This window comes from Hippoglossus stenolepis, chromosome 6, assembly GCF_022539355.2.
Source record: "Hippoglossus stenolepis isolate QCI-W04-F060 chromosome 6, HSTE1.2, whole genome shotgun sequence".
Lineage (NCBI taxonomy): Eukaryota > Metazoa > Chordata > Actinopteri > Pleuronectiformes > Pleuronectidae > Hippoglossus > Hippoglossus stenolepis.
Window position 1 is genome coordinate 1,669,811 of NC_061488.1, and position 12,871 is coordinate 1,682,681.

The 12,871-nt window shown below is 47.9% G+C and overlaps 2 protein-coding genes across 4 annotated transcripts; both read left to right on the top strand.

Moving 5' to 3' along the window:
• The first annotated feature begins 71 nt into the window (after positions 1-71).
• On the top strand, positions 72-8,237 carry mecp2 (methyl CpG binding protein 2). The gene is made up of 6 exons (XM_035160439.2): positions 72-237; positions 1,630-1,825; positions 2,156-2,376; positions 2,473-2,666; positions 2,776-2,912; positions 3,857-8,237. Exons 1-6 carry the CDS (start codon positions 206-208, stop codon positions 6,209-6,211), a joined length of 3,135 nt encoding a protein of 1,044 aa, XP_035016330.2. The 5' UTR covers positions 72-205; the 3' UTR covers positions 6,212-8,237.
• Positions 8,238-9,088: 851 nt separating this feature from the next.
• LOC118111659 lies at positions 9,089-12,811 on the top strand. Of its 3 annotated transcripts, none has more exons than XM_035160447.2 (9): positions 9,089-9,378; positions 9,511-9,684; positions 10,702-10,859; positions 11,064-11,262; positions 11,514-11,610; positions 11,689-11,860; positions 11,967-12,152; positions 12,407-12,534; positions 12,687-12,811. In XM_035160447.2, the coding sequence occupies exons 1-9, from the start codon at positions 9,131-9,133 to the stop codon at positions 12,726-12,728; spliced, it is 1,404 nt and encodes a 467-aa protein (XP_035016338.2). In that variant the 5' UTR covers positions 9,089-9,130; the 3' UTR covers positions 12,729-12,811. The 3 variants fall into 3 exon arrangements, with proteins under 3 accessions (XP_035016338.2, XP_035016340.2, XP_035016339.2); XM_035160449.2 differs by having other exon boundaries at positions 9,309-9,378; positions 9,516-9,684; XM_035160448.2 differs by having other exon boundaries at positions 9,334-9,387.
• The last annotated feature ends 60 nt before the right edge of the window (positions 12,812-12,871 follow it).

Genomic DNA, 12,871 nt, shown 5'->3' on the forward strand with positions numbered 1-12,871 from the left:
TGAAACTCGCACAGCGTCGCTTTATTTCCGGTCTCGAACGTTCCAGTCACATCTCGCGGGATTACAGGGCTTCTGAGCGGCGTGACGTCGTGATGTCGGCGCAGGTCTCGCGGTGTTTGGTGAGCGGAGGGGGGCGGGGTGCAGCAGGAGGGAGCAGAGATGTTTGGAGGCTTTTTTTTATATAAAATTATTTATTTAAATAAAAATGGCCGCCGTGCGGAGCGGAGAGGACAGACTGTAAGTGGCTTTTTACATTTTCTCCTCCTTCACGCGCCGCCGCCTCGCGCCGCACAGCCGCTTCTGTCGTGTGTTTTATTCAACTTAAAGTGCGCTGGTTTTCTCCGCGGCCTGTCGCGGCGGAGCGGGGTTAGCGGGAATACGTCACAAACTTACTGCTAAGTCTCTACTTTAGCTGCTGTCACCACAGCGGAGGTTGGCCGTAGTTTAGCCCGCCTCCCGTGCGCCGCCGGGCCGCTCTGACTTCCACACCACTCCCTGGGAAGTCAGGCCGGGGGTCGGCGGTGGCGTGTCCGACACAAACATCACAGTCCCGGTCACCGGCGGTGTGTCCGCCCGCCGTCGTCAGACAGGCGGTGAGCTAACGGCTGCTAGCTGGTTAGCAAACAGTGTTTTCATGTGAAGGAGCAAACAGGCAGGCTGCTCTGTAACCCGGGTTGACCCACGTTAACCTGGGTTGACCCCCCACACACACACACTGACACACACGCCCCCTGTCCGCGGGCTGAGACACTATTAGGCCCCAATGAGATCAGCATCCAGCTGCCTCAGAGCCGCTGAGCCAGGCAGCTCTCTGCGTGTGGCTAAGTTTCCTGCTGTTCACTTCCTCTTCCTGTTCCTTCACTCACTGCTTTCACCCGATGTGTATATATATATATATAGATACATATTTATGTGTGTGTGTAATAATATATATATATATATATAATTTGTGTGTGTGTATATATATATATAATTTGTGTGTGTGTATAAATATAAGTAATTAAGTTAAGTTCATTAACTCCATTACTGATGTGGAGTACACTTATTTGCTTTTATATTTCATTAATTTACCAATTTCTTATTACTTTTTATTTTAATGAATTTCACTGACAAATCACATGTGATCAGAATAAAGTAAACTGACATAGAGTTCAAACAGTCGGTCCATGTATTGATCAGTGTATTGACATGAAACTACTTTACTTTATGATCCCTCATAATTAACTGATTAACCATCAATACACTCATCATCATTATCAATAATTACAGTCCAAGCATTACACCTTCATCCAGCGTTCACGTAAATATCAAACCCATTGTGACCCTCTCAGTGTCCATGTGGTGCGACTCAGTGTTGTAGCAGCTGGTCTGAAGTCAGTGTTATTTAAAGGCTCATTATCTCCATGGTAGCATGCAGGAACATGGACAGGTGATATGTCCTCCTGATTGATCACCTCCACACAGCTGGCCAATCACTGAGCGAGGTGGGCGTGGCTGTGAGATTGTCAGATTTGTTTGGTTATTGTTAAACCCTCCACCCATGTGACAACCATGTGATGTCATAAGGGATGTGATGTGATGTCATGAGTGATGTAATGTTAACAGATAGGATGTCATCATTTCTCACAGGGAGGAGGGTCAAGAGGGGGAGGAGGGACCTGTCTACCCCCAGCCCCCCACCAGAGAGAGAGAAAGGTCCCACACCAAGACCAAGAAGGCCCGCAGGGAGTGTCGCCATGCCGACAGGGGGGCTGAGACCACATCGTTAGGCACGCCTTCAACAGCTGGGCTGCAGCCACAGATGGGTGCGGAGTCACAGACCGAGGTACAGTCATGTGTTTTTCGCTTCGCATGAAAAAATAATGCAGGTTTCAGGTATAGAATTGGAGAAACCACATCCTGTAAGTTTTGATGGGGGGGGTTGATGTGGGCCATGCTGAGGGCAGTGACTGGTTCATTGTGACATCGCAAAATTATGGAAGTCTTGATGGCTCGTTGTGAAGGGAAAGGTTTTAAGGCGTGCTGTTAATTTGTTGAAGACTTCTAATGCTCTCTTTAATTACAAAGTTATTTATTTGTACTTGGTGCAATGTTCTCAACTATATTCTAAATAAAGGTCTGATAAAATGGTTTCATGTTGCTTCCTCCCTTTCAGGTGTTGGAGCCGGTGGCAGGTCCCTCAGAGCCGGGGTCAGCACCAGGGTCCGAATCTGCGGCTGGCAGTGAATCTGCAGGTTCTCCGAGGCAGCGGCGCTCTATCATCCGGGACCGTGGGCCACTGTACGACGACCCATCACTGCCTGATGGCTGGACTCGCAAACTCAAACAGAGGAAGTCTGGACGCTCCGCGGGGAAGTTTGATGTCTACCTGATTAAGTAAAGCACTTGATGCTGTATTGCGCCTCCATGAGGAAATGGTGTAATAGCAGAGTTTTTGTGATGACGTTTGTTTGTTTTTGTCTAATTCTTTAGCTCAGAGGGAAAAGCATTTCGCTCCAAAGTGGAACTTATTGCCTACTTCCAGAAGGTCGGTGATACTACCACTGACCCCAACGATTTTGATTTCACGGTCACCGGTCGTGGAAGCCCCTCCCGCCGCGAGAAACGCCCCCCAAAAAAACCCAAGGTGGTAAAACCGTCGGGACGAGGTCGTGGGCGACCCAAAGGTACTCCCGCACTAACACTAAGAGTCATTAACTTAGCAGTGTACAGAGTATGTTGGTGTTTCTTTTTTTCTTTAGGTTTTGCTGTTCAACCTCTGTTGTCTTTGTTTAGGCAGTGGAAAAATGAGGCAGGCTACAGAGGGTGTGGCCATGAAGCGTGTGGTTGAAAAAACACCGGGCAAACTGCTGGTCAAGATGCCCTTCAGTAAGGCAGAGTCCTCTACTGGCACCACCTCCACTGCCTCAAAGGTACGACTGGTCTGTCATTCAGTCTAAGGATCAGAGCTAAAAGCTGACCAGCCCAGATGGGGCTTTTCCCAAGCACACGTCGCCTCCATCTAGATTTCTAACTGGCTAAATATCCAGACAAATCTCCAACAACAGAAAGATTGTGGAGTGTGTGACCCCCTGTCAGTCTTGTGTTATGAAATGACAACCACTGAAAGGCTCCTGATCACAAAACAGCAAGTCATGTAGTCAGAATTGACACCACTTGGTCAGTTAAGTCAGATGGCAAGGGGGTCTGTCAGACACACCCAGTAAATCCAAACTTGTATTAACAATGACCTGGGAACATCTGGCTGAGGCGCCTTTGTGCATTGTCCTCAATCTTTAGAAGGATTTACCGATGCAATGGGGTGGATTCAGAATTCATAGAAGTCTTATTCAAGGACTTCTGTTGTCAGATATAAAAACCTGGGTGTTCAGACAGTGGGGTCGCGACCACAGAAGGGTTCCAACTCCGGAAGGAGACATTCCCAAGTTTGATATGACCCGATCACCTGGATTGAGGCTGCCATTGGATGACGGAAAGAACATTTTAAGAAACTCCAATTGAGTCAATATTTCTATTTAAAGTCTACTTTGTGTACTTGAAAAAGATATACAACAGGAAAAAGTCATATGTCTTCTTCAAGTACACAAGCAACACAGTCTTGTTACAGGTCCTACGGACTTTTCCAAGGGTTCAAGGTTTTAGTGGTGATTTTCATGGTGAGGATCTTTAACTGCTGCCTAGAACAGACGCACCCGGGTAGATGTGTACATTAACAAAGCCCTGCAACTATGTGCAGAAGTTGTAGTTTGTTTCAGAACAATTGAGTTTGCAGTGTAATAATATTGTTGACGTTTTATATAAAGCAGTAACAAAGTTGAGGCTAATGCTACTTGTTGATGTTGTAATTCCTCTCCAGGTGGTGTCTCCTGCTATAGTGCCCAAGTCCCGTCCTGGAAGAAAAAGGAAATCAGAACAGGAACTTCCACCCCCACCACAGACTGCCCCCAAGAAACGGGGTAGGAAACCTGCCTCAGCTCCAGCAGCAGCAACAGTGGCCATAGCATCCACCTCCTCTGTACCCACAGCAGCTAGCTCAACAGCTGGGAGCTACACTGCAGCTGCCATCTTAGTTGCTGAGGCCAAACGGAGAGCAGCCAAGGAGTCCTCCACCAGACCTGTCGTCCAGGAAACAGCTCTGCCAATCAAAAAACGCAAAACAAGAGAGACACTGGAGGAGAGGGAGACTGTTCAGACTCCAGTGGCTACGACAACGGAAACTGTAAGGAGGGATACTACAGAGGGGGAGGGCGGTACAGGAGAAGGGGCTCAAACCTCAGAGACTCAGCCCACCCCCCCTGAGCAGAGCCAGTCACAACTACCGATGTCAACTGCTTCAGATGAAAGCCAATCACATGGACACAAGACACATAAAGGGCGGAAGCACAAGGAGAAAACAGGAGCAGCAGCAGGAGATGAAGGAAGCAGAAAAGATGAAGTGGGTGAAGATGTAGGTGATAAAGGAGGAGAGGGAGCAGGAAGGAGTAGCAGCAGCAGTAGTAGCATTAGTCCATCAAAAACCCATAAAAAGAAGGACCGACCTCACAAACACCACCATCATCATCACCACCATCATCATCATCGCCACCAACAGTCCTCTGCCTCCACATTAAATCAGCCTCCGCCTCCTGCAGCCCCTGGACATCCAGCACCCTCCAGTCAGTCAAGACCTGAAGTCGAGCCCCAGACTTTGCCTCTTATCACCACCCAACAATTGCAGCACACCCAGCAAGCTCCTTCCAGACCACAGTCCAAATCTTTGCCTCAGGCCTTGCCTGGACCTCAGCATCCTCCTCCTCAAACACACCACCAAGTCCAACCCTCTCACCAACAAGATCCTCAGTCACCCAGTAAGCTCCTAGCCCAGCCTCCATACCCTGCACCCCAGTCATCTCCTACCAGGCATGTCCTGCACCAGTCACGGTCCCAACAACCCCCACTTCAAACCCATAGTCAGCCCCAGGTGTCTCCCAAAAAAGCCCAGTCACAGTCTAGCCACTCCCCAGCCCAGCAACGAACCCAGCTTCAGACTCAGCAACCTCCAACTCAGTCACTCCCTACTCAGTCCTCATCCATTCTGCATGTTCATCCGCCCCAAACAAGGCATCCACTTCCAGAAAGTCAGTCCCCAACAGCACCCCAACCTCAAACCCTACCCAGACAACCGTCTCAACCCCAGAACCAGCTCGGACAGCAATCTCAATCCCAGTCCCGGCACTCATTTGAGTCTCAACTTCAACTCCAGTCAAGGACCCCAACCCAACTTCAGACTCAATCCCAGTCCAGAACCCTAACCCAAATTCAGACTCAATCGCAGTCCAGAACCCTAACCCAACTTCAGACTCAATCCCAGTCCAGAACCCCAACCCAACTTCAGACTCAATCCCAGTCCAGAACCCCAATCCAAACTCAGCCTCGACTGCAGCTCAGAAGCCCAACCCTAATGCAGCCTCAAATCCAGTCCAGAACCCCAACCCAAACTCAGCCTCAACACCAGTCCCGGACCTCAATGCAAACACAGTCTCAACACCAGTCCAGGAGCCCCCAATTTCAATCTCACCTGCAACCCAGGCATCAAGAGCAGCCCCAACTGCAGACAAGGCTCCCTTCGCATGACCAACTCCAGACTCAATACAGACCACAACCCAGACAGTTTCTCTCGCAGTCTAGGCCAGCCCAGTCCCAAGCACAACCACGCGTTCAGCAGATTCAAACACAGCAGAATCCCCAGTCCCACCCTCAGCTCACTAGACCCCATGTGCAGCACCTCTCCTCCCAGCGTCCATCTCCCAGCCTAACCAGGACCAACCTGGTTCCTGCTCAACAGAACCAGAGTGAACAGCCCCAAGACCTGAGCACCACACGGCCTGCTCGAGGAAGTCTGCTGCAGAGCCGAGAGGTCAGCATGGAAGACATAAGGGCAGAGGGAAGAGTGGAGCCGGCCACGACATCAGAAAGCAGAGAGGTTGTAGGAGGGGACAGAGGGTCAAACAGCACCTCCAGACCACCCAGCTCCATGACTGCTGGACCTCCCGGAGTAGCTGGGGCTGTTGTTGTCCCAGGGTCAGATGGTAGAGCCAGGCTCCAGGCAGAGCCAGAGGCAGCAGGTGAGAGCAGGGAGCTCAGAGACATTGTCCCTCAGTCCGCAGTCCCATGCCCTAGCCGGGAGGAAACTGTAGAGTCACGGACTGCCGTCAGCGAAAGAGTCAGCTGATTGGTCAGGCCGATGAACAGGCTGACTGATTAGCAGACTAGTGGACTGTGTCAGCACCAGGAGGAAGAAGAGATTCATGGAGGTTGAATGTTTTTACACTGTTTGCAGATTGAAGGATAGCGTCGCACAGAGCTGATGGAACTGTCGCAGCTTCTGCTCGGTATGATCGGAGATCCGTATGGAGACAGTAAAGTTCTGGATTAGAGAACCGACCTGGACAGACGGAGGAGAGATAGTGTCTTTTTCTAGGAAAAACAAACAAAAAGGAAAAAACGATAAAAAGTGTGTGTGTATAGATAATCAAAAGGCAGCTGTTGTGTCCCGCTAGTCTCCTTGGGGAGGGGGAAGTAGTTTGGAACTAAAAACCAACGCTTAACAACACATTACTCTGAACGAAACTTTGCTTCCAGAATATAACCATTTTTTTTATTTCGTATTTTGATAGTTAATTGTTTTGTCTCTGTTATACAGCTTTAAACTGATATTATTGACTGACAGTCCCTTATTTAAAGTCCTGCTATTGACTGACGGTCCCTTACTGAAACTAGTCCTTGACTGAAAGCCTCAGAGGTGATGTGGGGCAACGGTTTGCACCTTAAACTGGTTTCTTGAAATCTCACATTTGTTTTCCTCCCTGTTTTCCATTAATCCCACAATAAACAAAAAGGGGGGGTTCAGTAATTTCTTCCATCCTCATCCACACTGCCCCCTACAGGTAGCCAGTCTGGTGTACGAGTATTTATAATGAATTCATGACTACACAGACCTCATTCTGAACAGTGTTAGTGATCATCGTTTGAAATAATTGAGCAACTTGAGGAATTCTTGATTCGTCTGATCAGACACTGAAACAGCCTCAAATACAGATGAGTCAGTTGTTTGATTTAAAGAAGACGTAAATACTCCTCCGTTGTTTTGCAAGTATTTCAAACGTTCTTCCAGTTTAGAGATTCTTCCGATTTCTGGTCTTCATTGAATATGTTCTGGTCTTTTCATTTCCAAAGGAAGCGTTTTAATATCAAACCAAATCCACTATTACAGTAGCTTTATTTTAGTTTGTATTCTTAATGAACGAGTGGGAAATGGACTCCTCATTTATCGTTTCTTTGTGTTGAACATCTGGAACAGTTTGTACAATCAACCGTCTGCGTGTCACTCGTAGACTCTGCAGGCCTTCAACTGGAGAAACACGTACGCAGAGGGCGACCTCGCAGAGGTTTGACTGTCGGCCATGTTGGTGATGTTGGTGTAAACTAAAGAAAAACCCTGAAGGAGGTGTGACGCAGCTTCACAAAACTACTCATCGACCAGAAAACTAGCTTTGAGTCTGTAAGTCCAGATTTGAGAGTGAATCAGGATTGTTTGGTGGAGTATTTAAAACTCCAGTGGCTTTAAAGCTGGTAAACGATGACACCTCAGCTGTGAGGCAAATGTTGTTAGCAGTAGACAGAGAAGCATTAGGAGAGCATCTGCCTTGACCAGTTGGAGTAAGATGAGGGAAATGAGGGAGAGAGGAGAGGTGGGCGAGAGGGGGAGAAAGAAAAAGAGAGAAACCAATACCCCAACTGAACTTACAGACTCTGTTACCATTCTTCATCCCCAGCACTTTAACAAACGCAGCTTCACCCTTATTAAATAAATGTCCCTCGTTCTTTAAAGTCCTCGTTCGCTCACCTTCATGATGACATCATACAGGTGATGTTTATCTTGGCCTGAGGCTCCTCCCCTCTGCATACGTGGTGCTCCACTGTGTATGACTCGCTTCACAGGACTCGACCCGGCACAACCACAGTAACCAGCCACCATGTTGCATGTTCCAGAGTTTAGTGCCTATAATCTTGTGCGTCTTGCCAGAAGCCACCATGTCAGCGAAGCCATGTTGTGTTCTTAGACTTTAGTCGTGACGTGAGGTGACGTCATAGTTGCTGATGTTGAGGATGAATATTCTGCTTCAGTGGAAACTGTAGAAAATCTAGTTTTTACCTGTTTTCTTATTTTTCTTTAACTAAAGCATTTGTGTCCCTAATCTGTGGTCGTCTGATTCACTGACTCTTACACACACTAAATCAATCATCAACAAGCTAATCAATTCAAAAGGCCATTGACAGACGCAGCTTTGATAACTCATCAGTGATGAAGCTTCACTTGCCCAGGTCATAATTATTACTGGTCAATCAATTGATTATCAAAGGAAACACCTGTCAAACGTATTAATAATAAAATAACTCTGGTCCAGGACCAGGTGTTAGTCCTGTTTCAAGACCTGGTGATAACTCGGGTCCAGGTCTTGGTATTAGCACTGAACCTGGTCTAGGTGTTAGTCATGGTCCAGGTCCTGAAGTTGACCTGCTCCAGCTAATACATTCATCTTCAATCCAATTAAACCCGTGCTCGAATTTCTTTACCTGTAGATCAATAAAAGGATGATGGTTTGTATTGATCACATATTGATCAGGCGTTCATAACAACATATTAGCAATTTTCTACTTTCAGCGAACTTTCAACCTATCACATGATTCATCACCGAATGAAGAACCAATCAAGAGAGACTAATTTAACACAGTTCCCAACATAACGGGTCAAAGGTCAAAATGAACATGATCTCTACGCACAATGACACAATGTTATTGATCAGGACATTGGACCCCATCAATTGAGGATACCAGGAAACTGCATGAAGACTTCAGATCCCATGATGCACAGCTGCCACCTGTTGGTGACGTCAAACAACACGCACACACACACACACACCAGTAAAACATGAGACAAATGGAAGTGAGCATATTCTTTAGTTTGACGTTTGGGTGTCACGTGCAGTCTGACATAAAATCACAATAACGTGACCTCTCGGTGACCTCTGACCAGCTGATAAAGCGGCTCTGTGATTGGCTGTGCGGACTGACCTGCAGACAGGTGAAGATGGCGGCTCGTGTGGCTGCAGTGGTCCTGCTGCTGCTCGGACTCTGCTCCGGTTCTGGTCCCGCTTCCGGTCCGGACCCAGAGCGCGGGAGGATACAGCTGCTGCGCGTGCAGAGTCTGGCCTCTCAGCCCAGGTATGGAGACTGCTGGGCGCGTGCTCTGCAACACCTGGACACGCGCTGCAAGGACATGACGTCAGAGAGCCAGCGGTGGATAGCGCTGCGGTTCACCCACTGTCACTTGAGCAGGTAACACACGTGAGTAGTTCAGGTGTGATCACCTGCACTGTGAAGCAGTGGTTACCATGGTGATCTCAGGTTGAACTAAGCTGCTAAATAACCATGTTACCTGAAGTTGGTGAACTGTAACCTCTCTGCCAGCTCAGGGAGGGACTTCCCATCATGCCCTGAGGGCTCTGATGTCAGCAGCTGCACAGGTGGGATGGATGTGGCAGCGTTCAACGCCTTCACAGAGTTCTTCACGCACACTCACGCCATCTGTCACTTCCTGCAGTCTGATGCCTGGCAGAGCCGAGCGGAGGACGCCATGTACAGGTAACTTAACGCAATGGTAGTGACTGCACGGGTCATTTAACACAGGCGACTAACCGTGCAGGTAACTAACACACTGGTAACTAACTAACACAGGTTTAACTAGACGGACATTCAGTAAGGTCCCAGTCCCATTTCACCCCTTCTCCCTAGCCCTTGTTTTCCGAGGGTTATCTTGCCCCTTGAAACTGAGACACAAAGGTTAGTGGTTGAAATCTTCTCCTACGAATTGGGAGAGCACTTCAAGAAGCCGTTACATCATCAGTAGTCGTCGCGAAAACATGACAAGTCAGTTGTCGATGCAGAGATGCGACAAAAAGTTTTGCAGGGGATGTCATTGTCATAACATTGTTGAAATCTTAAATAAACCAATGCTATTCTTTGCAGTTACTAAAGTGACAAATCTATAATATCCTAGTAACATCTCTGCTAATGCAGGTGAATCAATTGCATTTGCCATTCATACAATGGAAATGGAAAAGCTTGGATGCTCTGTATTATTTCACGTATTAATCAAAAGCACACAGCTTCAGGCTACTAGCAGTTGTTTGTAGGCAACCCTGCCAGGATGTTATTAGAGGAGCAGTTAAGTTCAGTAACATCGCTGCTATACGCTGGTTCAAGTGCATCGTGTATCTTCAAAGAGGGGGAAATTATGTGAAAATACAGGATTATCATGCCAAAAAAAAGATCGCTAGCAATTTTTTTTATGTTGTGAAAAAATGACAATATTACATCGAAACGATATTAAACTAAGATATTACAATTATTATCGTAATTTTAAAATCCTTATTAATGGAGAAATTGCTACATTTGTGGGTCTCTCAGGGTCAAAGGTCACAGTGGCCTTGTCTCCTAAAATAGGACATTTCAAGTCTCCCGCAAGGTCATTTTTACATATTTTGATCAGTTGTCTGAAGGGATTTAATAAAATCACATCATCGCTCGGACGCAGAGCTGGCTGCAGAGGGCGCTGTTGTCCAGTAAAAGTCTTTTATTGAATCAGTCCTCTCCTCGCAGGTTAACAGAGAGTTCAGCAGGTGTTGCTGAGCAGCTTCAGTCCACCAGGCAGATGGCTGAGGAACTTATTGAAGCCCAGAGTGCTGCCTTACAGGCTCAGCAGGAGATCCTGAACAATGGAGAGGAGCTGAGAGTCACCCTGCAAGACTCCACTCAGGGTGAAACTCACACACGGTGTCTCAGGGAGATTTGATGAAGACCAGAGTGAACTCTCCTCTAGACTTCTTCCTGGGTGATGAGCTGTTTATAAAGTGTGAACCTCTGTGTGAACTGTGTGTGGCGCTGACATTTTCATCTTCCTGTGATGAAACGCATGAAGAAGAAGACGCCTGAGTCTCTCTCTCTCTCACTCTCTCACTCAGGCCTGCGGGCGGTCTTCTCAGAGCTCAGCAGTGTCTCCAGGGAGCAGCAGGTGGCGCTGTCTGAGCTCTTTAACAGAGTTACCTTCCTGCAGAGTTTCTTGTTGATGGAGACTCACAGTCTGAGCTCGTGCTGCTACAACGCTGCAGCTCTTTGCACCTGCTTCCTGCTCACCAGCACCCAGCGCTCCTCCAGAGCCAGGTAACCACTTCCCTCCTTTAGACCTAGGTACCCACCCCCATTTAGAGACAGGTAACCCCCCCAATTTTTAGCCAGGCAACCACCTGCTAACCCTAACCAATTCAGATCCAGGTAACTGTAACGCCTCCCCGTGCCACCTAGAGCCATGTAGCCACGCCCACTCACCACACAGAGCCAGGTAACCCCTCCCCCTACTGGAGGACTACTGAATTATCTATAGTAAATTTGTGTGTGTGTGTGTGTGTGTGTAGGTTGGTGTTGTTGAGTTTGGTGTGTTTAAATTTCTACCTGGAGATGAAGATTTATCAGTTTGTGATGAGCACTGATCATCCTGAACACAAACACATGGTGAGTATAACTCTGACATCACTCTGACATCATGCTTTTTACTGTCCTCATCCCTGCTGATTGGTCCTGTATCTCCAGGAGCTGCTAAGTGTGTATGTTGGCGTCTTGCGGCGGCTCATGGCGTGTGTTGGAGTGTGTCTTCTGCTGTACGTGTGTGTTCGCTACAGAGACCCTGTGCAGCAGAGTTTGCAGCTGCTGCAGCAGCTCAGGGAGACGCAGCATGGCCTGCAGGAGGCGCTACAGCGTGCAGGTGAGTCTGCACAAAGAAGCTCAGTGAGGCAGCTCAAATTTGAACCTGTGTCCCAGCAGCCTCTGGTGGAGGGAAAAGGAACTGCAGCTCGTCTGTCTGTGTGCAGAGCGTCTCGGGGAGACGAGGACAACAACAATGACGGGCGAGAACCGGGGGAAGTGTCGTGAAGCAGAGGACGGGCGAGATGAAGACGATGTCTCTGACCTCAGCCTGAGCCTTTATGTCCTCCAGGAGGACGAGGACGAGTCTGCGAGCACAAACGGCTCACACCTGTCTCACCTCTCACACTCAGGTCAGTACCTGTCTCACTCTGAGCTGGTCACACGAAGTATGAACCGTGTGACGTGTTAAAGATGGCGACTCCTGTGAAGAGCCGGACAAAAGATTGTCAAGACGCGCACACACAGGCAAACGCACACATCTACACAAAGAATATTCATGTGAAACAAAAACTGGGAAGTGTCACAATATTTCAATATAAGGATGAAATACAAAATGTAAAATATGTTCATCACCTGATCAATACTCCACATTTCATTGTGACAGGTCGGAAGATGGCTGATGTAACCATGCTGCCGTACACTACCCACAATGCCTCAGTGAGTCCAGCCCGGCGTTGTCGCCACCCCCCCTCCTCCCCTCTGGTGTACAGCATCCTAGTGGAGGACAAACAGGTAGATAAGATGTGATTATTGGTTATTGATGATCTGTGGAGGTGACAGTTATAATCCACAGTAGTAGAGGATTATGACTTTCAAACCAAAACAGACTTGTCCTGCATGACCTCTGACCTCTAACCTGTGTTTTGTTTCCTCTCGACGCTCAGCCTCGTTACAGCCTGAGGAGCCGACGATCGGAAACTCGCTGAATTCCTCTTCGGCGTCATGGAGACAACGTCACCACCTACGATGTTTTTAACAGTTTGTCAATAAAGTCAAGTTTTAAACAAGAGACGATTGTTTATAAAACGAACAAACTCGTCTGACCTCACAAAGAGTTACAGGGCGAAAC

What these genes read in the sequence shown, in the direction of transcription:
- mecp2 (XM_035160439.2), top strand. Translation starts at nt 206, where the DNA reads ATGGCCGCCGTGCGGAGCGGAGAGGACAGACT. An exon ending in AGGTCGTGGGCGACCCAAAG is followed by an intron (nt 2,667 to 2,775) that starts GTACTCCCGCAC and finishes GTCTTTGTTTAG; the next exon opens with GCAGTGGAAAAATGAGGCAG. An exon ending in CCACCTCCACTGCCTCAAAG is followed by an intron (nt 2,913 to 3,856) that starts GTACGACTGGTC and finishes ATTCCTCTCCAG; the next exon opens with GTGGTGTCTCCTGCTATAGT.
- LOC118111659 (XM_035160447.2), top strand. Translation starts at nt 9,131, where the DNA reads ATGGCGGCTCGTGTGGCTGCAGTGGTCCTGCTGCTGCTCGGACTCTGC. An exon ending in ACCCACTGTCACTTGAGCAG is followed by an intron (nt 9,379 to 9,510) that starts GTAACACACGTG and finishes CCTCTCTGCCAG; the next exon opens with CTCAGGGAGGGACTTCCCAT. An exon ending in GGAGGCGCTACAGCGTGCAG is followed by an intron (nt 11,861 to 11,966) that starts GTGAGTCTGCAC and finishes GTCTGTGTGCAG; the next exon opens with AGCGTCTCGGGGAGACGAGG.